The sequence below is a fragment of the Heteronotia binoei genome, chromosome 3 (assembly GCF_032191835.1).
Source record: "Heteronotia binoei isolate CCM8104 ecotype False Entrance Well chromosome 3, APGP_CSIRO_Hbin_v1, whole genome shotgun sequence".
Taxonomy (NCBI): Eukaryota; Metazoa; Chordata; class Lepidosauria; order Squamata; family Gekkonidae; genus Heteronotia; species Heteronotia binoei.
In genome coordinates, this window is record NC_083225.1 from 8765044 (window position 1) to 8793002 (window position 27959).

The window sequence follows — 27959 nt, forward strand, 5'->3', positions numbered from 1 at the left end:
GTGAGGATGGAACGAGCAGATGAAGATCGAGCAGTTCCAGAGGGGCCTGAATGCCAGCATGCTGGATCGAGCCCTCCAACAGGCTTGCCCTACCATGCTGGTAGAGTGGTTGCAACTGGCAGGAGAAGTGGAAACCAACATGAAGAGAGTCGCTCTCCAGTGTCAACAGCAGCAAGGGGATAAGGAGAGATGTGAGTCTTGGCCAGGGGCAAAAGCAGAAGGGTGGAAAGCAGGTCAGTCTGGAAGAACAACTAAACCAACCACCCCCAGAAACTGCTTTTGATGCGGCGACCCCAACCACATGGCGGCGAATTGCCCCGAGCGGCCTCAAGGCCCCCCCTCACCCCGAAGACCAGCGCACCCAAAGCAAAGAAGGTGGAGGGATGAGCAAAGCAACCAGCGAAGGGCAGCTTGGTGTCTGCAACTCCACGGGAGGAGGAGATCATTGTTATCGACAAAAATGGGAGAAGATACCTGGTAAGATGAGCAGGTGGGAAACAGGAGCGACCTGCACTGAGAGATGCCGAGCAGCAGGTCATGGAACTAACAGCGCCACTGTGGGTGAGAATTACGGGGACTTTGTTTTTCATCCCACTGATTTTACTGAACCCTAGACTTAAATGTTTTATACACGCCTGAGCACTACTAGATTCTGGGTGCACTAGAGACATAATCACACCCAAACTAGTGGAAGCTGTCGGACTCCCTAAGAGTTCACTGCAACACCCCATACAATTTGAACAGATGGATGGGACAGTAATGAAGGGGGAAACCTGCATGGAACAAACCCAAGGGGTGCCTGTGGAAATAGAAGACCACTGGGACACAGAGATTTTTGTTGTGGCCCCTTCATCATCATTAGACATTGTCCTGGGAGTGGGATGGTTGGCCAAACATGAACCTTTGAACCCGTGACTCAAGTATGCATCTGTATGGTAACCTTTAATGATATCCTATATAGCAACTGTGTAACTGTGTGTACGTCATTACTCCCGAGGCTTGTGTCCTTGGTACAGCTCCTGAGTTTCTAACAATAAAACAGCTTTGATTTAAAACAAAAGACTGCTTATTGAGAAATATCAGCGCTTGACACATCGGAAGGAAGGGAGGAAGGAAGGGGGGGAGGGAGGGAGGGAGGAAGGGAGAAACCATTTCTCCAAGCCAACATGATGACATTACTTCTGTACAATGCCATCACATTGAAAATGTTGAACATATGAACATATGAAGCTGCCTTATACTGAATCAGACCCTGGGTCCATCAAAGTCAGTATTGTCTTCTCAGACTGGCAGCGGCTCTCCAGGGTCTCAAGCTGAGGTTTTTCACATCTCTTTGCCTGGACCCTTTTTTGGAGATGCCAGGGATTGAACCTGGGACCTTCTGCTTCCCAAGCAGATGCTCTGCTACTGAGCCACGTCCCTCCCACCTATGGAATGCCCCCCAACCCCCCTTGCCATGATGAAGAGGGGACCTGGCAGCCCTTGCAGAGGCAGGCAACAGCCAACCATCTCTGAATGTTCCTTACTTTGAAAATCCTATGGGGCTGCCAAAAGTCAGCTGTGACTCCATTGCAAAAAAAAATATTTAAAAATCCTTTGCCACCTCCTCCTCCTCGCCCTCCTTCTCCTCCTCCTTCTGCAAGTTTGGCATAATGGACTTAAACTGTTTGAATTAAGCCTGGCTAAGTCACATGTAGCGCGCGATGTACTAAGTTAGCCATATTCTCTGTGACAAACCATGTCTACTTCTTGCTCTTCCAGGTTGGCTCCATTTATCTAAGCTGACAGCTGTTGGTGTCTGTGGTATTAGTAGATGTATAGCTGCCTTCTAGAAGCATGGCATGTTACAAAGGCTTATCCTCAAAGGCCAGCCGTGATGCCGCTGCTACTTTTTCCCCCCTCTTTTTTTTTTTCTTGCGCTCTCAGGAGAAGGCATGACTGATGACTCAGAATTAATTGTAACCCAGCGAGGTGTCAGTGACAGATATCCATTACACGCGCTAGTAGTTGTGTGCAGGAGGCAATTTTCTAATGTACTATTCCCCTTCCAGCAAACCTCGATTGAAGCTCTTAAAAAAACCCAACAACAACAAACACCACAGTCCCGTTGTACAGGAAGATGGAGCAATTCTCCCCGGTGTTGTGGTTTTGAATGTGGTACACCAAACCACCCCAGAACCAAGGGTAGTCAGTCCCTTCTGGCAACAAACAAGGGGAACTTACCGACATGGGGATTTCTAGGCAAGTGTCATGTTGATGTTGTCAGAGGCATGATGACATCACTTCCAGTGAATGCAGGAAGCGATGTCACCAGCAGCCTTGTTGCCATGTTGTTGACTGGCCATCTGAAGAGTAAATAAAGGAACAGTGGTGGCACACTGGAAAACAGGTTGAGAGAAATAAGTGCAGCCGATGGAAAAAAAAACACTCATCAATTACTTAGAAAATATCAAAAGTTTCTTAATGGAGCATAACCAATCGCAATAACAATAATTGAAATAAATACATCCAAATAAGCACAGTGTCTCTTAAAGCAACAGTCTATCCTCCTGTATGACTCCTCAGTTTTTCTTATTCTTTCAACAAGTCATAGAAGATCCAAAGTTCAAAACGCGGAAGGGAGTCTATCTGCACGGTTCCACTCCAAAGGGGGATTTCCCTTCACGTGATCACCAGCTTAAAGATACACATTCTGCTACACGACGCTTTTCTCACAAGCTGAATGAAAAAAATTACTCTAGGAAATCACTTGTACTCGCCCACTTCTCAAAACATTCTTTCAAAAGACGGCTTTCTAGGCAAATATCACGTTAATGAAGTCAGTGGCATGATGGCGTCACTTCCAGTGAATCCTGGAAGTGATGTCACCAGCAACCATGTTGCTGACACCCCCCCCCCCCGCTGGCCATCTGAAGAATGGCAGGGGGCGTAGTTGAGGGAAGAGGATCCCCACTCCTGGTAGAACACTGACTGCCCTGCCAGTACTGAAGCATATAACCAAATTTGCCCCCTTGAGCCTACCATTTGTGAGCATCTGTAGTCAGCTGATTTAACTGCAGCAGAACGCCTGGATCTGTGCGGTTCCTCCCTGGGTGTCCACTTTCAAAACCTCCCTATCAACACTGCCCTTCGATGCCTTCAACAGCACAAAGCAGCATCTGTGTTTCCACTCTCAATCATCACTTGATTGGCTTGCTAGACCCACGTTGGGAAATACCTGGAGATTATGAGGGTGGAGCCAGAGGAGGGCAGGGGTTAGGGAGGAGAGGAGTGGGTTTCAGTGGGGCCATGAAATCCACCATCTAAAGTGGCCATTTTCTCCAGGAGAACTGATCTCTGTAGTCTGGAGACGGACTGTAATCCCAGGCGATCTCCAGCCAACACCTGGGGGTTGGCAACCCTAACTTCTAATTAAGAGCAAAACTAGCTTGATTCTTGAAAGATATACTTACGTTAATAAATATGTAATACTTATGTTTGGCTGCCCCCATTGTCAGAGGCCAGACCAGTGGCAACCTGGGAAAAAGGGCCTTCTTGGTTGTGGCATCCCTTCCTTATGGCACTCCCACCTTGTGGAGATCCATCACCCGTCTCTTTCTATTGTTCTCTTCTGCCGGCAAGGGAAGACTTTTGTTTTGTTTAGCAGGTAGTTTTCCCATCACCTGTTATTAACCATCCTTCCTGATCGGATTGTTTTGTTTGTTTGGGTTGTTCTGTTATTATTTTAATGTAGTTTAAATCTCTTAAGATTATAATATTAAATATTTTGATGTGTGCCGGCTATTGGGGGGGGGGGAGGCAGTATAGAAATGTTTCGAATAAACTGGGAGGGGTTATGACCAAATAAGGGATGTATAATTGGGTTTCCAGCTCTGGGGGTGGAGCCTGAGGAGGTGGGGTTTGGGAAGAGGGGCTTCAGTGGGATATAAAGCCATAGAATCTACCTTCCAAAGTAGCTATTTTTCCCCCCAGGTGAACTGATCTATGTCATCTAGAAATCAGGTATAAACCTACAACTAAGACATGGAGGTTGGCAATTGTAATGTACACAAATACATTGGGAGGGTTTTCTTTTAATGTCTGTGCTTAGCTGGAAGCATCTCTGTTTCTCTTGCTTATTTTCTGTGGCAAATTCCTCTCTCTCACTGTTTAAATTAATCATGTTGGTGTTTACGGTTTTTTATGCCACCAACCAGCAAACGGGCCCTGTTTCTAATGAGAAAAGCGTGTCTCCTTCCACGCCGCTAAGTCAAGTTCAAAGCCTTCCTCTAAATTAAGTGGTTCTTTTGCCGAGGGACCAGCCACCTGTGTGGAAGAGGGTCTCCTTAGGTTGCTTCAGCCTAAGGTTGAATAATGCCCCCAAATTTCTGTCCAATTCCAGTAGTTTCGTTGAGATAAAGGACAAATATGGTTGCATTTCAAGCAGGCCTCTTTTTTTTGTAGCAGGAACTTCTTTACATATTAGGCCACACACCCCAATGTAGCCAATTCTCCAAGAGCTCACAGGGCTCTTACTACAGGGCCTACAGTAAGCTCCAGGAGGATTGGCTACATCAGGTCCCCTGTGGAGGGAGGGAAAGAGCCAGAGCTTCCTTTGCCCAGTTCCCTGGGAGAAATACAAAGAAAGCACCTTTAAGATCAACAAATGCTAATGTTTTAAGCATGTTTTAAGGGTTTTTGTTGTTGTTGTGTTTGTCTGTGTCCTTTAAAAAGTTTATATCTCTGCTACTTAATCTTAAATAAGTACACACATGGGCTTGTCCGACACGGCCTGGCCTGACTACGTCTCATTTATATCAGATCCAGCCCTCATAACAAATGAGTTTGACACCCCTGCCTTAGACTAAAGTCATGTGCTTCATTTTTAAATGATGTTTTAAGAGAAAGAGCTCATAGTAGTAGAACAGGAAGTATGTAAACACGGATCATGTATGTCCCCGATTTTAAAACTAGTATTATCGTGAACCCAGGCCGATACGCTACACACCCGTTTACCTGAAGCAGGAGGCATCTAGGTTTGAGGAGCAAAATGGTCTCTTTTTTCTTCACGTAGTCCTTTAAAAAAGGAAAGGAAACTCATGGGGAAGCAGAGAAAAGTATGGTGGAGGGGCAACACACAAGTGTGATATTGTGGATCGAGTGGCGAAGTAGAATCATGGGCGAGATACCCAACCTCTGGGTGGTGGCTGGAGATCTCCTGGGATTCCAACTGATCTCCAGGCAGCAGAGAGAAAATGGCTGCTTTGGAAGGTGGACTCTGTGGCAGAAAATGGCTGCTTTGGAAGGTGGACTCTGTGGCATCATAGCCCATTGAAGCCCCTCCCAACACCCCACCTTCCTCAGGCTCCATCCCCCCAGCCTCTTTCCCAATTAAGGGCTGGCAGCGCTAATCCTGGGAGAATCGCGTTGAATCCCAGAGAGGGGTGTGTGCGTGATGTTCTAAACTGCTTTGAGCCCAAACTGAGAAGAAAAGTGGGATTATAAATAAAGAAATACATCTTAAATGCAAATGTGAGGCTGGAACTTGAAGAGGAGGCTCTGGGGGACTCGATGGCAAATTAGCATTTACCTCAGCATCATGCGCACAGAGGAGCATGATAATGCAGCTCTCTCTCTCTCTCTCTTTCAGTGCCACTGTAAAACTGCAAAGATTAAAAATAAATTTTTGACATGTTCAGCGTGAGCTGGTGTGATAGTGCTGTGTTGTGTACTGGAGAGAAGGAATTGTGTATGGAGTTATTCTGTGTTGTATTCTGTGGACCTTCTTACAAAGAAACTGTAGGTCTCACTTCGAGAAGTCTGAGGGTGGCTAGTTTAGCTTCCTAAAGGACAGAGAAATATAACCAGAAGAGAGTGTGGGAAATTTCTTAATGAATGATGATGTGAACAGTCTGAGGAGATAACTATATATATGTACTTCCCTGGGGACCTGGGATAAAGGGCAGCACTCAAATTTGGTAGATAAATGGGCAATATTTGTACTTGTCCCCTTTTCTTGCCATCTTCTACCAGTGGGTGAAGCCTTCTTCTGTTTTACTTGGCATCCCCTCAGTGATCTCTCCTTCCTGACCAGTTTTAATTGTCGTTTGTGTGTTTTTGTACATATTCTGACTATGTTTGTAATTTGTTGTAATGAGGCACGTCGAGCAGTTGATTTTAGGGTTGCCAATTCCCCACTGAGGGCAGGGGATCCCCCAGTTTTGAGGCCTCCCCCCTGCTTCAGAGTCAGTGTTCCTACTAAGCTATATTAGCATGAGACAGCTCACAGATTTTTAGCCTCCAGTTCACACATTTTTGTCTTAGCTCAGGAAAAATGGCCCCAGAGTACAATAATTTATGCAGTAGCTCACAACTTTAATACCAGTAGCTCACAAAGTAGAATTTTGCTCTCAAGACTCTGCAGTTTAGAGGGAACATTGTTCAGGTCATCACAAAGTGAGGGTGGAGGGGAAGGAAATGTCTACTGGGCACTCCATTATACTCTACGGAGACCGATTCCCATAGGGTATAATGGAGAATTGATCTGTGGGGCTCTTGGAGGGCACTGTTTTTAAAGTAGAGACACCAGATCTTTAGCATAGTATCCAGCACTGCTCCTCAAAACAACCCCCCACCCAATTTCAAAAAGATTGGACCAGAGAGGTCCAATTATATGAGCTCCCGAAGAAGGTGCCCCTATCATTCATTATTTCCAAATGGAGAAAAGGCATTTAAAAGACATGCGGTTCCTTTAAATGTGACAGCCAGAACTCCCTTTGGATTCAGTCATGCTTGTCACACCCTTGCTCCTGGCTCCACCCCCAAAGTCTCCTGGCTCCACCCCCAAAGCCCACAGATATTTTTCTCGAAAAGTTGGCATTTCCTTAGAGTCCTCTTTTTGACATCTCTGTGATTCTCTGTTTGGCTTGCGTTTTGTCTACCGCGCCGCACACCTTCACTAACTGGCTCTGATCTTGCTCTGTCGAGCGGACCTGCTTCAAAAGTGTCCGTCACTTTTGTCTCTCCCTCCCTCCGCAGTTCTCTTTAAGTGAACAGTTTTGCACGTCAAGTGTCTGAAACCCCAAGGTTAATCATAATGTACAGGGAGGGCCACATCCCATTAGATAAAAGCCTACTACCTTTTACACAGGGGTCGTGCCCTCCTAGATTGCCAAGGTCATGTGCTCTGTTAAAGAAAGCTAACAGAGCTGAATACTAAAGGGATTTTCAGTGGCGGTTTTATTATTTTTTCCCCCTCTGCCTCCTTATCCCCACGTGAATCCTGCATTTCAGCTCGAGCAAACGACAAGGAGCAAAGCATAAACAGTCTACTTTTCTGACAGAATAATGATGATCAGAAGTAGGTTGCCTGGTCCGATTGTCATAATGGTAGGGGGAGCCATCCGGGAGTGTAGGGGCAGGACGACATTGCTGTGTGTGATGCCGTTGGTGTGATGATGTAGGGTTTCTGGCCGAAATGCTAGAGCGTTGACGCACAACAACCCTGCTGCAATGATGTCACTTCTGTGTGCAAGGCTGGCCCTGCCACTAAGTAAACCAGGTGACTGCCTAGGGTGCCGGCCTTCATGACTCAGTGATATCATCACTGCGGGGGGGGGGGGGGCAGAAGTTAGCCTTTCCTAGAGTGCCAGACAGTCTAGGGCTGGCCCTGTCTCTGTGACATCATCATGCTGGCTGCATGGATGCACGTGGACCTCTTCAGGGATGGGACGGATTGGAGCCCCAAAGATCAGGGGACCCCCTGGCCAGACCCTAGTCTGGCAACCCTAAGCAAAAGAGATGTTGTGTCTATTCCTGGCATGAGACCTTTTGCATTTCATCTTTTTTTTTTTAAGCCAATTCCCAGAAGTTCCAGTGTATTCCAGGTTGGCCTAGAAGCAGACCCTAGTATGAGGCTGTGGAGAGAAGACCAAGATTGACACTTAGTGTCTGAGGTCGCCTGAAATATCCTCTTTTGTCCTGCATAAATGATTGTCCCAGCCAGTGTTCCCTCTAAGCTGAGTTAGCATGAGCTAGCTCACAGATTTTTAGCCTCCAGCTCACACATTTTTGTCTTAGCTCAGGAAGGATGGCCCCAGAGCACACTAATTTATGCAGTAGCTCACAACGTTAATGCCAGTAGCTCACAAAGCAGAATTTTTGCTCACAAGACTGCAGCTTAGAGGGAACATTAGAAGAGTTTAGGGAGGGTAGCATTGGAGTCTGGGGATCAGGGAGAGAAAGAAGAAGATGAAGAAGAAGATATTGGATTTATACCCCGCCCTCCACTCCGAAGAGACTCAGAGCGGCTCACAATCTCCTTTACCTTCCTCCCCCACAACAGACACCCTGTGAGGTGGGTGGGGCTGGAGAGGGCTCTCACAGCAGCTGCCCTTTCAAGGACAACCTCTGCCAGAGCTATGGCTGACCCAAGGCCATGCTAGCAGGTGCAAGTGGAGGAGTGGGGAATCAAACCCGGTTCTCCCAGATAAGAGTCCGCACACTTAACCACTACACCAAACTGGCTCTGAGAAGCAGGCAAGTTGGGGCAGAAGTCCCCAAATGATGGAGAAGAGCAAAAAGGACCAGGGTTTTTTTGTAAAAACAACAGCAGCACCAGCAACCAGCAGGAACTCATTTGCATATTAGACCACACCCCCTGATGCCACCATTGTTTCACACAGGGCTTTTGTGGGAAAGGCCCAGCAGGCACTCATTTGCATATTAGGCCACACCCCCTGATGCCACCATTATTTCACACAGGGCTTTTCTGTAGAAAACTCCCAGCAGGCACTCATTTGCATATTAGACCACACCACCTGATGCCACCACTGTTTCACACAGGGCTTTTTTGTAGAAAAGGCCCAGCAGGCACTCATTTGCATATTAGGCTACACCCCCTGACACCAAGCCAGCCGGAACTGCATTCCTGTACATTCTTGCTCTTAAAAAGCTCTGAAGGGGACCAAAAGCTAAAGCCTTCCATTTGTGCTACACTCTTCTCTTGCTTATAAAATATCATTTTCTCTTTAGTGTGCAGCATAACGAGAGCATTCCCATTGGTGAGATTTGCAATTTTTGTGCCACGACTAATTAAATGGGTAGAGCCACAATTTGTATCGATAAATACGACTCTCATTATGAAATAGCTTCGTGTTTGCTGCCTCATGACATTTAGATGAATTTGCAATAATTTGTTTCTGAAGCAACACTCGGCGTGTGCCTCCGCCACAGATGGCAAGATGCACAGCCTGCTTTGCGTCTTTCGCTTTTGACCTATAAATATCCACCAGGGGAGAACCGAATCCGTCCTCTCTGTTGTTTGGGGGAGGGGGAGGAAATAATTATTTTTTTTTTAACGTTTAATCACAGCAGAAAAAACAAACTTTTTAAAAAAGCAAAACTTCCCAGTTAAACCAAATTATTAGATAAACTACTGCAGCTTTCATTTAGCCTAGGAACGGTAAGGATGCCAGCCTCCAGATGAGACCTGGGGATGCCTTGAAATTACAGCTCATCTTCAGACTTGGGAGATCAGTTCCCCTGGAGAAATTAGATGCTTGGGGGTGGGGTGGAGAGTGGACCCTAGGTTGCCCAGTCCAATTCAAGAAATATCTGGAGACTTTGGGGGTGGAGTCAGGAGACAATGGAGGTGGAGTCAGGAGCAAGGTTGCGACAAGCATAACTGAACTCCAAAGGGAGTTCTGGCCATCACATCTGAAAGGACTGCACACTTTTTAAATGCCTTCCCTCCACTGGAAATAATGATGGACAGGGACATCTTCTTTTGGGGCTCATAGAATTAGACTCCCTGGTCCAATATTTTTGAAACTTGGAGGGTACTTTGGGGAGAGGCATTGGATGCTATGCTGCAAATTTGGTGCCTCTACCTCAAAAAACCGTTACCCCCCCCCCGATACCCATGGATCAATTCTCCATTATACCCTATTGGAGTTGAGCTCCATAGGGACTAATGGAGTGCCCAGCAGACATTTCCCTCCCCCCTTCTGCTTTCTGATGACCCTGAAGCAGGGGGAGGGCCTCCAAACTGGGGGATCCCCTGCCCCCACCTGGGGATTGGAGACCGTTTAATCTGATGAAAAAAGCTCAGCTATGACTGCGTATGAATTATTCAGGAACTGTGGAGCTTGTTAAAGCCCCAGGTGAAACAGGGCTATATGCGCTTCCCTGTTGCTTTATTGCGCTGTGCTGCTCATATGAAATAGCGGTCCACCGCTTTTCGTGTACGCACCTTCCTGGCTGAAAGGATAACGGAATCGCGCTGTGCCGCTAATGCGAAATAACGCTGTGTCGCTTGTGGTCAATACCTTCTTGGCTGAAAGAATCGCCGTAACCTTGGACTTCCACTTCACGGCTTCATAAGGTTTTCCGTGGACTTCTACTATCAAGATATATACTGTGTACTGAATGAGAGGACTGTGTTTTCGGGGTACTTTGTTACTGTATGTATTAGATTTGTTAGTATGCAGTAAGTTATTTATATAAAGTTCTTTATAATTGAGGTTGTTTTTGCGTGGATGCCTTCGGGCTTCATTCCTGCTCCAGCTGGGGACTGGCAACTCTAGTGGACTCTGTGGCTTTGGAGGGTGTACGCAGTGGCCCTCTGTGGAGGGTGGACTCTGTACCCAACTGAAGCCCCTGTCCTCCCCAGACTCCACCCCCAAAGCTCCAGGAGTTTCCTAAACTGGATCTAGCAATCCTACCATACCATCCCCAGCTGGTGGCCAGACAACCCTAGAACTATTGCTAGGCATCAGCAATGTCGGAAGGCATGTGCGGAATTGGAATAGATAGCAACTGTTATTTCACATTGTATAATACTCTCCCTTGTATAATATTATAGTAGACCATCAACAGAGAGTATTTTACAATGTGAAATAACAGTTGCTATCTATTCCAATTCCACAAATACATATATTTGTGAAATTTCCTTCCAACATATATATATAGGAGCCCCGTGGTGCAGAGTGGTAAGCTGCAGTACTGCAGTCCAAGCTCTGCTCACGACTTGAGTTTGATCCCAGCAGAAGCTGGGTTTAGGTAGCCGGCTCAAGGTTGACTCAGCCTTCCATCCTTCCGAGGTCAGTAAAACGAGCACCCAGCTGACTGGGGGGAAAGTGCAGGTGACTGGGGAAGGCAATGGCAAACCATCCCGTAAAAAGTCTGCCAAGAAAATGTCATGATGTGACATCACCCCATGGGTCGGTATTGACTCGGTGCTTGCACAGGGGACTACCTTTACCTTTATACACACACACACCTCTACCTCTAGCTTAATTTAATTTAATTTAATGTTTAGATTTATATCCTGCCCTATCCCACAAGTGGGATCAGAGCAGCTTACAACCTTTACCTTTACACACACACACAGAGTGCCATAGAATCCTCCCTCCCAAGTATCCATTTTCTGCAGGGGAGCTGATTTCTGTAGTCTGGAGATGAGCTGGAATTGCAGAGGATCTCCAGGTCCCGCCTGGAAGCTGGCATCCCTAGCACTTCCCAACCACAGCACCCTATTGCATGTGCAAACAACGCCTGACAGAAATGAATGCATGTATGAATGTCTTTGTAAGGTCTGAATACCTCATCCAAAAGCCCATCCTGATTGTCAAATGTAAGATTTCTTTTTTAAGCCCGGCAATGACGGGATGGGCCCGCATCCAACAATGAGAAGCCGTGAATGAGTTTCCCCTGATGCTGCCATCACCGATGTTGCTACATTGCAAAACGTATTAATCACCGACTCAAAATCCCAGTAATTATTATGTTTTAGAAGTCGGCAGTCTGGGTACATTTCGGAAGGATTTGAAACTGTTTGCTCCAATCCTTCCCAAATGAATGGGGGGAATCAATTTTGTTTCCTGTTCTGTGGAGCGATGGGTGTGGGGCCGGAGGATCTCACCCACTGCTGCCCAGTGCTGATTTTGCCTAAACGGAAGACAGGAATTGATTTCCTAAGCTTCAGACGCATTCATTCTTGTTTCAAAAGGCTAAAAATGTGGAAATTATTAGCATTAGCCGACTCCCTAGTTGAGCAAGATAAAGCTAGGAGTTAGATTAGATTAAATGGTACCACTTTATTTGCTTGTTTGGAGGGATTTTATTTCACTTTGCAGTCAAGGCAAACATAGATAAATACTGAATGTCTTGTTAAGAAAGGGGGGGATATGACTTCTTACTAATTGAATAGTCAGAATAAAATATAAAATAAACACACACATGCTGCATTCTTCTGTGAAGTGTTACCTTTCTGCTGTGAGCTGGTACCTGATTTGCTGAGAGAATTTTGGATTCAGGGAGCCAAAACTGGCCCATTCTGATTTAGGGTTGCCAGGTCTGACTCGGGAAATATCTGGGGACTTTGGGGGTGGAGCCATGAGACTCTGTGGGCGGGGCCAGGAGCATGGTTGTGGCAAGCATGATTGAACTCCAGAGAGTTCTGGCCATCTCATATAAAGGGATCTGCCAACCTTGGGTCTGTAACTTTTAAAAAGTTGCCTTAGTGTTGCAGCTTTGAAGAACCAAAACTTTATTAAGGAGGGGGGCACCCTTCAGAGAGAAATTATGTCCTTTGTTGTTGAAATGCTTATATTTTTTGCCTAAAGGAATGAACTCCCTAGGGTTGTTTTTTTTTTTTTATGACAAATATGGACAGTGATACCTCAAAGGGGAAAATCCATTGTTCTGCTCCTTGTTTTTACCTATTTTTGACATTCATTCTGATTATTCAAAAGCTGTGGCTAGTTCTTTTTTACCTTTGGGAGGTTACATTTTACCATCATCATTTCTAGTGGCTGGTGCAGAATATAAATTTTGAATGATTCCCTCCCACGAAAGAAAGAAAGAAAGAAAGAAAGAAAGAAAGAAAGAAAGAAAGAAAGAAAGAAAGAAAGAAAGAAAGAAAGAAAGAAAGAAAGAAAGAAAAGAAATTTCCCAAACAATCCCTCCCTAAATTGTCCCCTGCACATGGTGGGGGGGGGGGGCAGAATCTTTATGACTGGTAGATGGTCTGAACATTTTTCCTTGGTCTATTTGTTTACTATCTATCTATCTATCTATCTATCTATCTATCTATCTATCTATCTATCTATCTATCTATCTATCTATCTATCTAATAGTAAACAAATAGACCAAGGAAAAATGTTCAGACCATCTACCAGTCATAAAGATGCTGCCCCCCCCCCCATGTGCAGAGGAAAATTTAGGGAGGGGATTGTTTGGGAAATTTCTTTCTTTCTTTCTTTCTTTCTTTCTTTCTTTCTTTCTTTCTTTCTTTCTTTCTTTCTTTCTTTCTTTCTTTCTTTCTTTCTTTCTTTCTTTCTTTCTTTCTTCCTTCCTTCCTTCCTTCCTTCCTTCCTTCCTTCCTTCCTTCCTTCCTTCCTTCCTTCCTTTTGTAGGAGGGAATCATTCAAAATTTATATTCTGCACCAGCCACTAGAAATGATGATAGTAAAATGTAACCTCCCAAAGGTAAAAAAGAACTAGCCACAGCTTATATATATGTTTCTGTTAATTTGTAGTCTGCCCTTTCCCACATTGGGCTCAGGGTGGATTCCAACATAGTAAACCATTAAAACCAGCAATAAGCATTCTAACAGATAAAAAGTAAAACAATCAAACAAAACAGATTAAAAGATTAAAATAAAACAGTGAAGCCGCAGCTCAGTGTTAGCTCCAGGCAGCGTGGACGGCAATTCAGTCATGGAAGGTGTGGACATATCACTTAAGGCATACTTGTCCCAGCCTAGGTGTCCAAAAGTATCAGCTGTATCAGCCCGATTTTAGACAATCTCCTTTGAAAGACTATTTAAATAAGATGCTCCCCAGTTTCAGCTCAGAACCATACAGTCTAGAGATCTCTTTGCCACCTAACCCTGTGGAATGTCTGAGACCTATTCACACGTCACTGGGAATGTACATACATCCTGCATGTGCATATGTATATCTGTTTGTAAGGAAGAAATGATAAATTCATGTTGCTACTAAAACGAGGGACCGATGCTTGGGTAAATGTGAGATTCGTGTCATACATTCCAGATGGACCTGTGTTGACAGTGACGTGACAATTCCTTAGGGTTTCTGGGTCTCCCTTATGACCTCCCACTGGTAACCTGCACTTCCTGCCACAGCTTCAAAGTGGTGGCAGGAGAAAAAAGAAATGGCAAGTAATGGGTTTTCCCCAGAAGTGACATCACACCTCTCTAGGAATCACTGATGATTTCTGGGAATTCCTAGAGAGGCGTTTCCTAGATGTTATGTCACATTGTTTCGGATAGCTCCCCAATCCTCCAGACTACCAGTAGACCATTCCTGATAATCCTAGAACAACTCAATGCATGTATTAAAGGGAAGTGAAGGGAGGGGAGGAAGGAAGGAAGGAAGGAAGGAAGGAAGGAAGGAAGGAAGGAAGGAAGGAAGGAAGGAAGAAGAATTGCAGATTTATACCCTGCCCTTCTCTCTGAATCAGAGATTTAGAGCGGCTTACAATCTCCTATATCTTCTCCCCCCACAACAGACACCCTGTGAGGTGGGTGGGGCTGAGAGGGCTCTCATAGCAGCTGCCCTTTCAAGGACAACCTCTGCGATAGCTATGGCTGACCCAAGGCCATTCCAGCAGGTGCAAGAGGAGGAGTGGGGAATCAAACACAGTTCTCCCAGATAAGAGTCCGCACACTTAACCACTACACCAAACTGGAAGGAAGGGTTATATATTGTATACATTGCAGTCACTGTAACTTCTGAACAGGCTAGGGTTGCCAAGTCCCCGACAACATCTGGCGGGGGACTGTTTTTGCGCATGTGCAGTGCACATCAACATGCCAACAATGTTGCATGCTGGCCACTCTAGGTGCTTCTGGGAAAACTCTATTTTTTTCCCAGAGGCTCTAGCAGTCTGGGAGGGAAAACTCTATGGTACAATAGGTACCATAGTGTTTTCCTTCCCAAATTGCTAGAGCGGCCAAGAAAACCATAGAGTTTTCCAGGAAGCACCTAGAGCAGCCGGCACACAACATCACTGGCACTATGACATCACTTGCAAGTGATGTCATGGCACCAGTGATGTCAGGGGAGGATTCCCCCCACTGGTCCAATGCAGGCTGGTGGGTTGGGAACCTCCAGGGTGGGGAAATCCTCACCCAGCCTGGGAGCTTGGTAGCCCTTGGACAGAGTGAGCAAGTAGCAGTAAGTGCAGTGTTACTCAGTGGGGCCCTGCCCTCAGGGAAATGCTCTTAGGATTGTTGCCAGTACCATAGTCAGTTCATGACCGTTCTCCAAATGAGTGAAACTGTGAATGAAACTGGAATTGTTGGTCTCTCAGGAGTTGGGTGTGCTTGTGAAACATGTTTGCTGCCCACCTAAAATTTTAATGCATGAAGCTGCCCTAGAGGGGATGGTGTGATCAGTGGCACTCTCATTGATGTTGACGCAGCCCTGAGGAAATGGCAGTGGTTAAAAAAGAAAGTTGGGGGACATCCATTTAAATATTTAGAATATTCAAGGATAAAATCACAGTTTTTTTCTTGAAATCTAATATTCTGTGACAAGCAGTATAAAATGGATCTTTACCTGAAACAACAAGATTAGGAATATTTCCTCAGCAAAGAACAGTGGGTTTTGTCTGTTTGTTTTTTTTTTTGGTATTTCACATGATGTATTTTTTACTTGTCTCTAGTGATTAAATGATATTTAGCTTGTGGAGGGAGGAAAAAGCCCAAACAGACTATACCAAGCTCCTTTCACTTCCTTCTGGACTCTAAAGTTAAATCAGTTAACATTTATGGAGTTGCTTTTGTATTGCTTTTTACTAATTTTCAAAACACTCCAGAGGATTCATAGCTCAGTGCAGTTATCTTTGCGGCAACTAATTTATAATTTTTGGAGCTTAAAAAAGTAATCCTATACAGAACCGATTTTGCACTCACCCTACGCCGCTCTGACATGCCTCTTTTCAGCCCGGCGTCCTTCCAATTTCCCACTATCTGCCACGGGGCTTCAGCCTGCATCACCGTTTTTTTGTGGCAATGAGAAAGCGCTAAAAACCACTTTCTCTTTGCCGTGCAACGACAGCAATGCAGGCTGAAGCCCCGGGGCGGATAGTGGGAAATCGGAAGGACGCCGTGCTGAAAAGAGGAACGTCAGAATGGCATAGCGTGAATGCGAAATCGGTCGAGGTCTACTCAGAAGTAAACCCCATTTTTCCCCCCAACAGGGCTTACTCCATAAAATGGTTTTCAAATTGCAGCCTTAGTCATTGATTTCCACTCATTAATGTTCTGTGGTTTATGTGCCAATTGTGTTATTTCATATTTATAATTAATAGACCATTGAACACATGTATGCATGAAGCTGTCATAGATTGAATGACGCCGGGCAAGTCACTCCAGGCACTCTCTAGGATTCATGGTAAAAACTCTGGAGTTTTTACCATGAACCCTAGAGCATCGCAGCGGGGACACTCTGGAATTCACAGTAAAACTCTATGGTATCATAGAGTTTTACCACAAATCCTAGAGAATCCCTGGCATGACATGGCCGGCATGATGATGTCACTTCCAGGTGGCATTATCACTCCACTTGTGCAAAGTGCAAGAGTGAGAAGAATCCCCCACTGCAGCGGTGGAGAGACTTGACCCTAAATACTAATCAGGGCCAGCCCTGATTGGCCTCTGAGATCTGATGAGATGTGGCTAACCTGGGCTATCCAGGTCAGAGCATACTCAACAATACTACTGGAGATGAGGGAACTTCGCTGTAGGCATACCAGTCCCCATGGTGAATGTACATGTGAAGGAGGCTGAAAGACAGATACAGTTGTCCGGTAAAATATTAGGTCCAAACTGAGTATATGTTAGCAAGTCTTTACACAAAGGCAGAAAACCAACTCTGTACCTATTTAATGTGTGTGTGCGTGCATGCGTGTGTATGTGTGTGTGTGAGGTGCTATCAACTTACTGCCAACTTATGGTGACCCCAGCAAGAGGTTTTTGAGGACAGCAAGAAGTAGAAGTGGTTGCCCATTGCATTCCCCTTGCTGGTCTCCCTTAAAAGTGCCGATCTTGCTTAGCATCCAAGTTCTGATGAGATCAGACTATACCATGCTGCCTTCCCTCCCACCTGCTCAACAGGTGCTCCGTTAAGTGTTATTCATGCCAATTGTTACAAATCTTAAATAGATATGTGGGAGAATTTGTGAATTTCCCCGAGATAGACACTTGCCTTCTTTCCTGGAGTGCTATAAGATGGTATGTGACGGAGAGGAAAAAATATCTTGCAATAAAAAGAGAGAGAAAGCATATATATACATACATACATATACATATTTAAATGAGAGTGGTCCTAGCCGAAAGAAGAGCACTAATCCACGTGTCCTGTGCTCTTCTTTGTAGTCCCAGCGCCGTGTTACATTTCACCTCCCCGATGGTTCGCAAGAAAGCTGCAGTGACAGTGGTCTAGGAGATCATGAGCCTGTGGGTAGTGGCACCCTGATCTCACACCCTCTCCCTCTGGTTCAGCCGCAGGACGAATTCTACGACCAGGCCTCACCGGACAAGAGGACCGAAGCCGATGGCAACTCCGACCCCAACTCTGGTGAGTGGTGCGAACCGGTGCTGCCCCCCCCCCTTCACCCCGTGGAGTGGTGACTGTTGCTTTCTTATGCCGCAAGACTGTACGTTTGTGTGTGTTTGAGAAACCTGTGCATCAGAGAACACAGGAAGTTGCGTGCAATGATGCAAAAGAGTCATGGTGGACAGTGCTGATTAGCGAAGGGGGAAGAGAGAACACGAGAGCAGCTCTGAAGCCAGCCGGCGTACGGGAAAGATCGTTCTGTTTGTCAGTGCATTTATTAATTTTGCATTCCAAGATAATTATTTTATGCGTTGTGGTTATTAAAGGTACTTCCACAAGAGATGGAAGGAGCCCATTCCCCCCCCCTTCCTTAAGACTCTCTCTTTCAACTTACGAATACGGTTTTTTCGATTTGTAATACGGAAAGCAGCCTGTTTTAATGCAAATAGTTCCCCTGCTGGAACCCGAAGCCCTGCTCATAGATTAGGGGGTGTAGAAAGTGTAAGTAAATAAGGGAACAACCTCGCAGATGATACTTTACAAAATCCAGAACTGCTGCTGGAAATGTTCAAATGTTCCCCAGTGCTTCTCCGGTCTCCTTTATATTTTCCACCTTCTGCAGTAGAGGCGGCTCGTAAAGATTATGCACTGTGTAAAAATAGCGCATTGGGTGGTATAGCAGGCTGTGGGGATAAGGAACCACTTCCCCACTGCATCTGCAGAAGCCCCGCCCTGTTCGCAGGTCCTATAAATCCCAGTCTTGGAAGTGGGAAATCATATCTTTTGATGATTGCAAATGTCATGTCGCTGCGCACAGGTATTATCTTTTGTTCAAAGAGTCATGGGATGGGCAGATGAAAGTTCCTTAAACAGGGCTCTTTTTTTAGGCCACATGCCCCTAAGGTAGCCAATCCTCCAAGAGATTACAGGGCTCTTCATACAGGGCCTACTGTAAACTCTTGGAGGATTGGCTACATCAGGGGTGTGTGGCCTAATATGCAAAGGATTTCCTGCTACAAAAAAAAAGCCCTGACCCTAAGGCAGGAATCTGAAGCATACATACCAGTGAGTAGGTCCTGTTGAATGCAATGGGACTTACTTGTGATCAGGGCTTACTTTGTAGCAGAAACTCCTTTGCATATTAGTTCACATCCCCTTGATGTAGCCAATCCTCCAAGAGCTTACAGGGCTTTTCGTACAGGGCCTACTGTAAGCTCCAAGAGGATTGTCTACATCAGGGGTGTGTGGCCTAATATGCAAAGGAGTTCCTGCTACAAAAAAAGTCCTGCTTGTGATAAATATGCTAGCTATCATGCCAATGATCTCCCTAATATGCACCACGGTACTTTAGGTCGATATAACATTTTTTTTTCAATAGATGGTCAGAAGCGAACCAAAATTAGGTGTCTATTGTGTGGGCTATTAATGTTCTTTGATTGCATAATTATGAGACAGCAACCCGTTGTGTTTCCTAGAAGAAAATGGATTATTTTAACAAACAAGAGAACATTTGCAATGGAAGTTGGATTCCGTTTCATTAGAACGTTTTTCGGGGTTTTTTTATCATAGCTATGGGATGAGACATATGCACAATATGTTCTGCTCCAAGTGTAACAGATGGCCATTTCCAAAGCTGCATCCCCACAATTTCAGTTGTTGCACAGTAGTTTGTTGTACCAATATAGTAGTTGTGCTATAGTGGAAGACTAGTAATCACAACAGGTCTTTCCTGTGCAGACAGGCTTTACTGCAGTTATGGCACCAGGGGTGGGATTCTAGCAGGAACTCCTTTGCATATTAGGCCACACACCCTGAATGTAGCCAATCCTCCAAGAGCTTTCAAAAAAAAGAGCCTTGTAAGCTCTTGGAGGATTGGCTGCATCAGGGAGGTGTGGCCTGATATGGAAAGGAACTCCTGCTAGAACCGTGTTCAACAGTGTGTGGGTGCAGCCCTAGGGAGTCTCTTTAAACTTGACCCATGTTGGTGGTGTTCTCTGATGAGCAGGGGGAAATCCAAGTCACTCAATCTATGAGTTGTACAAATGGTGCAATAATAGGTGTCAAGGGCCCTTGCCCTTTTCTAAAGCTCGCTACCCGTAACCTGCATTATGCTGTGTCAGCTTACATTTGTAAGCTTACAGTATGCTTACATTTACTTTGTAACAGAGACAAGAATGTATTGTGCCCAGGGGCAGCCCGATGCCCCATGGTGCCCGAGACAGACTCACTGCCCGGTGCCCCCTAAAAGCACCCCCTGTGCCTCCCTCCCACGGCTCTGTGCTCTCCCCGTGCCTCCTCCCCTCCTCACTGCGCTTCCTCCTCCTCCATCCCAACCCTTCCCCACCCCACGTCGATTTCAATGCCGGAACCGGCCCTAGCACTCAGTTCTGGCTATCTAAAGCCCCCTGCCCCCACCTGATCACTTGATTGGGGGGCAAATCCCCGCTGTGGGGCTGGGCCGCGCTCACAGTCTGTCAGGACAAGAGTCCTGAAAGGGTGGCTCCGCTGCCACTGACTCCTCTCCCATCTAGGAAGTGGGGTCGGGAGGGAGGAGGTGCAGCAGGGAGGGGAGAGGTGTGGGGGGGGTACAGAGCCATTAGGGGGAGGCGAAGGAAAAGGAACGGAAGGGCAGGTGATGGCGGGCAGTGGTAGCGGCCGGCGGGTGGAGAGGACAGGCAAACTAGGTGCTTGCCTGGGGCACTGGGAGGGGGTGGGGAGCCCAATTTGGTGCCCCGACCCTCCTGGCACCCTAGGCAACCACCTCATTTGCCTAGTGGGCGAACCGGCCCTGATTGTGCCCCACAAACTCAAAGCACAGCTTGATTCTCAAGGTCATCTTCATCTCTTTGTGGAGACCCCGAAAGGGTTCACTTTCTATACCTTATAATGTTGTGAGAACTAATTGTAACTGCATTTGAATTCTGGCGAACTGAGTAATGGTCCCAGATGAGGTATATAACTCAGGGCTCTGCCCAGCTGTGGTAGTTCTGATACTTTCGTGCCCAGAGTCTGTTCTATCTATCACCCTGGAGTGTACTATTTATTGAGGACGGGCCCAGAGCTGACAATACGATGAGAAATTTGACATGGCGATCCTGATTCCATGATAAATCCAGTGGCTAGATGAGTGATATTTACACAGTGGTCCATTGAAATGGGAACTCTACTTTCATCATTGTGGTAACCTTACAAAAGAAATAGTTACATTGCAGGGGTGTCAAACTCTTTTGTTTTTAGGGCCAGATCTGACATAAATGAGACCTTGTTGGGCAAGGCCGTGTGTATCTTAAAATGTAATACCAGGTAGCAAGGATATAAACTTTGCAAAGGATACAAACACAAAGTTTTTCTTAAAAATGCAAGATACTCTGGTGTGAAATATTCCTTTTCTATTCTAGTTCTTAATGTATCTATTAAAGGTGGAAAGGTAATACGATTCCATTAGATAGATAGTTTTAGAAATGACTTACAATCAGTACAAGATCTTATACAAACTATGAAGGTAAGGTTTAAGATTGTTAAAAATAGTTGATTGTTACTGTACATGAAATATTTAACACCATGCAGACTGTACTATAGTTGTACTGCTAAAGTGTGTCTTTCTATTTCTCAATCCCTCTATCCCTTTCCCTTTTACTTTTGAAAATAAAAACTTTTGAAACAACAACAACAAAAAACCCTTAAAACATTAGCACTCATTGGTCTTAAAGGTGCTTTCTTTGTATCTCTCCTTTGGGATCCAGGGAACTGGGCAAAGGAAACTCTGGCTCTTTCCTTCACCTCTCAGGACCAGGAGGGGAAGCAGCCTCAGCCAATAAAAGGAAGAGAGGTTTGGATTAGTAGTTCTGCTATGCGATTGAGAGAGCCTGGCAAAGCAAGCTCTCCCTCCCCCCCTTCCTCCCCAAGGGAGGAGCCTCAGCCAATGGAGAAAATAGAGGCTTTGCTCTGTAGCTCCTGTGTGATTGAGCAAGCCTGAAAATGCAAGCTGTGATGCAGAAGGAAGCAAGAGAGAAGGAAGCAGATGACAGCCAATTGCTTGGGGGCCTGATAGAAGCTCTCCAGGGGTCTGATTTGGCCCCTGGCCTACATGTTTGACACCCTTGGCTTAGATGACACCCTACTCTTGGACCTGATGGTCTCAGTTAAAATAGTACCTCGAATTCTGTGAGTGAAACTGGAACAGGATTAGAAGGAAGAATCACTCTCCATTTACTGTCTTCATTTCATGAAGATACTAAATGTGAGTGCCTCTACATTAAAGAGAGGAGACCAAATGTGCCCTGTAAAATGAATTAGAACATGTAATATTAATCACAAATGATGGATTCTTTGCTAATATAGACTCTGCGAGGAGAATAATCTGGGTGGACAGATGCTTTTGCATTGCATTAAGAGTACATCTGGCAAAAAGGGAAGAGGACTGCCTATGATTCAGGTTTATTACCGTTGATACACATCTGGAAATGTCATCTGGAGTAGCAGAGGAGAAACGGCTACAATGGCATGCAAATTTATGGACATTCCCTCCTGCCTCCTTTACACCTTTCCACCTGTGCTGACATTTATTGCCCCCTCCCCCCATTTTGCCATGTTTTCTACCTGCAGGGCTTTTTTTTTTTAGTAGGAACTCCTTTGCATATTAGGCCACACGCCCCTGATGTAGCCAGTCCTCCTGGAGCTTACAGCAGGCCCTGAACTAAGAGCCCTGTAAGCCCTTGGAGGATTGGCTACATCAGGGGGGCATGGCCTAATATGCAAAGGAGTTTGTGCTACACAAAAAGCCCTGTCTACCTGGAGATCAGCTCTGAGCTTGGGTAAAACAAAAATAGCGTGGGATATGGCCAGAGGCAAAGACTAGGACCTTTTTTTTGGTAGCAGGAACCACAGGGCTTTCAGTACAGGGTCTACTGTAAGCTCCAGGAGGCTTGGCTCCTTCAGGTGGGTGTGGCCTAATGTGCAAATGAGTTCCTGGCCCAGGCAAGGCTGGAGGCACCACCTTGTTAGGTAGGGAAGGAGTTCTCAAGGAGCAAGACTAGGGTTTCTGAGTGTGGGAGGACTAAGGGGGTGGAATTTGGGGGGCCTGGCTTCGAACAGGTCTCCGGTGAATTTGACAAGTTGTTCTCCTCTGGTGTTTGGTTAAGGGATGAGGGGAGTCCCAGAGGAAATCTTCATCCCGGTGATCTGTGGTCGCTCTTGTTGTACCCTGCTGTGAGCCTGCTGTGCAGGGAGAGTGGGCTAGAAATTGAACAAAACAAATACATTATGTATGGCCGGGGGTGGAATTCTAGCAGGAGCTCCTTTGCATATTAGGCCACACACTCCTGATGTAGCCAATCCTCCAAGTGTTTACAAAAAAGAGCCTTGTAAACTCTTGGAGGATTGGCTACATTTGAGGGTGTGACCTAGTATGCAAAGGAGTTCCTGATTTAAAAAAAAAGCCCTTCTGATGTCCCCCCATCAGTCCCCCCAGTGGGTGATTGGCAGCCCTAAATACCCGTCCCTTTTTCTGTCCAGCTTCCCTGCGTGGCTAAATAAGAACGTCAGTTTCTGACAATGTCTGTTTTATTTATTGAAAATATGTATACCTCTCCACATGGGTTTTACTGAGGTAGCCTACAAAAATGTATAAAACAGCAATCAAAGATTAATAAACCTTGTTGGCCCTATCATCTGACAACAGGGGCCGTGTCTTGTGCAAACTCATATGACAACATATTTTAACCTCTTGCAGCTGTTCGTATTGCAATACACAAGTTACCCTTCTAGAACACACACACACACACACACATGCACGTCTGTGTGTTTGACTCTTCTTCTGTGTGTGTCCTAATGACTGAATATTATGGGCTGGCATTTTTAAAGGTTGGCCATAATCCAAATGCTGTCTTTTCTGTTTATGCTCTTCTATTGGATGTTCCCCTTCCCATTTACGATTTGTTTGTTATAGACAATGTCTGTTCAGTTCCATTGCCTTACAAACAAGCGCTGTACACAGTTTGTGTGAAGAGCGGTTCTTGGTTTGTGTGTGTTTGTGTGTGTGTGTGAGAGAGAGTAACATGAAAAGGGGTATACTCTTTTCTGAAGCAAGCAGTAATCTTTTTTTTTTTTAAAAAAAAAATCTCAGTCATCTTTTGCAACACTGGAGCTTCACAAGCATTTATAGCCCAACTAACTGCTGTCTGCCTCTCATGCAACCTCCCTTTCATATATTGTGCCATTTGTGATTTCAGCATTCCCGCCCCCCCCGCCTCCCAAGAACAACATGTGCATTTTGTTTCCAAGTTTGCAAGAATCATTTTTTTTTATTTTTTATTTTTATTTTAAAAAAAATTGTACACAATCTTGGAACGGGCATTTCCTGAACATGGGTATCTTGCTGCTGAAATGAGGCTGAGTCACCTGGCTTCAGAAGCCGGCTGCGTTCGAGAAGGAGTTAAATGTTCTCCAGGCTTAATGAACCAGTGCACCAGAGAGACGCATTGTTATATTTCTCGAGTGTTGCCAGTCTACAAAGAGACAAGATACAATTACCCCAGCCTAATGAAAAAGCATGAACAGTAAGAGAAAATTCATCCAGCTAATCTTCAAGCCAGCCATTTCTCATGCTGGGAGAGACTGAAAGAGAGATATTTCCAACATTAGCTTTATTATCCGCACATTGCTGTCCTGTTGATTAACGTGCAATTCATACTTACCTTTGTTTCTGGAGTCGGTTTTGGCGATAGCTAACATCTATGGGTACATTGTGTTTAATCCTGATGTTAATGATGCTCATGGAATCGTGGTGTGAGCGCATTTCTATGACATTATCTGTTACGTGCATTTCCGCCCTTAATCTTGCCTTTCTTCCCGGGAGCCAAGAAACCATAGATGGCTCTCCACTTTCATTTTATTGTTGTGACCAGGGGTGGAATTCTAGCAAGAGCTCCTTTGCCTTTTAGGCCACACACCCCTGATGGAGCCAATCCTCCAAGAATTTACAAGGCTTTTTTTTTTTGTAAACGCTTGGAGGATTAGCTACATCAGGGGTGTGTGGCCTAATAGGCAAAGGAGCTCCTGCTAGAATTCCACCCCTGGTTCTGGCAAGCCTCAAAGCAGATTGTCCCAGGATCACCCAATGAGATTAGTGGTTGAGACTGAATTTGAACTTGGGCTTCTGTGATCTTTGGAAAATAATCAAACGGCTAGGCCACACTTTGCTCAATAAGAAACTATAATGAATACATATAAAAGGTTAGTAGGGTTGCCAATCCCCAGGTGGGGGCAGGGGATCCCCCGGTTTGGAGGCCCTCCCCCCGCTTCAGGGTCGTCAGAAAGCGGGGGGAGGGGAGGGAAATGTCTGCTGGGAACTCTGTTATTCCCTATAGAGATTTATTCCCATAGAAAATCATAGAGAATTGATCCACGGGTATCTGGGGCTCTTGGGGGCTGTTTTTTGGGGTGGAGGCACCAAATTTTCAGTATAGCATCTAGTGCCTCTCCCCAAGATACCCAACCGAGTTTCAAAAAGATTGGACCAGGGGGTCCAATTCTATTAGCCCCAAAAGAAGGTGCCCCTATCCTTCATGATTTCCTATGGAAGGAAGGAAATGAAAAGGTGTGCCGTCCCTTTAAATGTGATGGCCAGAACTCCCTTTGGAGTTCAATTATGCTTGTCACAGCCTTGATCTTGGCTCCACCCCTAATGTCTCCTGGCTCTGCCCCCAAAGTCTCCTGGCTCCACCCCCAAAGTCCCCAGATATTTCTTAAATTGGACTTGGCAACCCTAAAGGTTAGTAAGTATTAATATTGCAATATAGGGAGTTAGTGCAGTCATGAAAACATACATAAATGCAGGGGTCGTTTTGTAGAAAAAATAGGTGACGGAGCTCGTTAGCATAACTCATTAGCATATGCCCCCCCCAGCCAAAAGCAACCTGACACAAGAAGGCAGGGCCCCAGGCAAGCAAGGTCTCGTCAGATCCAGTCAGCCCAAGCAGGCCTCGCTTCCCTGGGGCTCTCCTGGGCTGCCCCCCCCAGTCAAAAGGCCAACAAACCAGCCGCCACCAAAAATCACATAAGAAGTGGAGAAAGGATGATGTGGGCTTCTCCAGGGGTTAATGAGGGCTGCTGGGGGTGTGGCAAAGCTGCAGGTGGCTGGCTGGCTGCCCGCTCTCCTAATCCAGGGACTCTTATGCAGCTGCATCTACTATTCAATGGACAAGGTAGGTGGGGAGGAAGAGGGGGAACCCTCAGAAAGTTGCAGGAGCTGTGCTCCTGTGAGCTCCTGTTGAATCTGAGGCCTGCATAAATTAATTTATTTTCTTTTCTTAGCAGGAACTCCTTTGTATATTGGGCCACGCACCCCTGATGTAGCCAATCCTCCTGGAGTTTACAGTAAGTCCTGCATTAAGAGCCCTGTAAGCTTTGGAGGATTGGCTACCTCGGTGGGTGGGGCCTAATATGCAAAGGAGTTCCTGCTACAAAAAAGCCCTCAATAGAATAGTGGATATATGAATATGTTTGGGGTAATTAACCACTCATCATCAATGATAATAATACTAGGGAGATCAATAGACTGTTGCTGGACTACAAGTCTGAAACAAACCCTTGTCAGGGATTTTGTACATGACACTAAGATGCGATGAAACTGGGCAAGCATCGAGATCAGGGCACATGCAGATCACATACTAAAACTCAGGGGTGGAATTCTAGCAGGAGCTCCTTTGCATATTAGGCCACACACCCCTGATGTAGCCAATCCTCCAAGAGCTTACAAGGCTCTTTGTTGTATTGTGCAGGTGGTTGGACTAGATGACCCTAGAGGGCCCTTCCAACTCTTTGATTCTAAGATTCTATTGTAAGTCACAGAGCCACCTCACCCTTTTATGTAAATAACAGGAAAGACTTCTGTCTGTCACTGGAAGAGCCAAACACAACACGTTCACCATGCTAAATTGTGCCCATGAACCCAGTGGATTTAGAGGGGGTATATTCTTATGGAAAAGGAGCCCTATGGTGTGGTGTTAAGCTGCAGTACCGGAGTCCAAATTCTGCTCATGACCTGAATTTGATCCTCATGGAATCTAAGTTCAGGTAGCCGACTCAAGGTTGACTCAACCGTCTATCCTTCTGAGGTCGGTAAAATGAGTCCCCAGCTTGCTGGGGGTAAAGTGTAGATGACAGGGGAAGGCAATGGCAAACCACCCCATAAAAATATCTGCCAAGAAAACATCCTGATGTGACATCACCCCATGGGTTGCACAGGGGGCTACCTTTACTTTTACCTTTATTCTTATTGAAACCCAGTATTCAGCAGTTTAGCCATGCTGTAGTTCTGAGAATAACAACAACAAAAAAAATTGATTATGCTTGCTGGTAAGCTGTGAAAGGAGAGAATTTTCACACACACACACAAAGTTTGACTAATGCCCCACATTACCTTTCAATCTCTCAAATTTGCATGTCCAAAACTGCATTAAATATTAACTGCCTCAGCAAATAGCACAATCTCGTGTGATTAATTGCTTACCAACAACTTGACTTTATTGCATCTGTTGTACAATTTGTAACTTCATATTTTGTGCATTATCTAAGGTGCAGAAGACAGAATTGTGCTGTTTTACTGCCAAAGGATGGGGCGAGCGGAGTGAGAGACAGAGAGACAGAGACAGAGAGAAGAGTCTGTTTTGATCCAGGGCATTCCATATATATTGTAATAGGAAAGGAGGGGGGGGCACAATGGTTATTGTGCTTGTATATTTTAATTTTTTTAGGAAGACATTCTTTATTTCTGAATGCATACTCAGTCATTTTTGCAGGGCTGCATTAATAATGACAACATGATTTAGGATTACCCGCCTCCAGGTAGGGCCTATAGAGCTCCTGGATTTACAGCTAATTTCAAGGCAATGGAGTGTCAAATGGCTTTGCCGTAAAGGGTTAAAGTTTCCCGGGATGGACTGAAAACTGCATTTTTTGTCCCACAGACTGTTATCTCATTTCCCTCCATACTGTGTCTTCCCTCTGCCCCTTTTCCCCTTGATGCCATAGTAACACACCTGTTGTTTAGTCTTCTATCCCATAGAGTAACAAGTTGCAGCCTTGGATGGAAAGTTCCATTCAGAGAATGCTTGAGAAAATAAGTTGATGGATCTCATACATGCTGGGAAAGAGGGGGCAATTGCTTAGTAGTTTACCTTATATTACTGAGAGATTTCCTGGGGCACCCCAGATCTGACTCAGACAGGATGGCCGTTTTCGCACTAGCGTTTGCTCCGGCGTAGCGCCCCATTTACCTCCGGATCTTCTCTTGGATTTCGCACATGTTGCTCCCGCGCTGCGCTTTGCTCCGGCGCTTCAGGGATTTTACGCCGGAGTATGTTTTTCAGCATGTTGCCGGAGTTTCCGAA

At 45.6% G+C, this 27959-nt stretch overlaps 1 protein-coding gene across 6 annotated transcripts in view; it reads left to right on the forward strand.

The window, feature by feature from the left end:
* The window catches only part of PCDH9 (protocadherin 9), a 1273931-nt gene that overhangs the window by 783698 nt on the left and 462274 nt on the right, over positions 1-27959 (forward strand). For 3 of the 6 annotated variants that reach the window (XM_060233542.1, XM_060233543.1, XM_060233546.1), the window contains one exon: positions 17388-17589. In XM_060233542.1, coding sequence (XP_060089525.1) covers positions 17388-17589 — 202 coding nt within the window. The remainder of the gene's footprint in view (positions 1-17387; positions 17590-27959) is intronic. The other 3 variants (XM_060233545.1, XM_060233547.1, XM_060233548.1) reach the window with 1 other exon arrangement.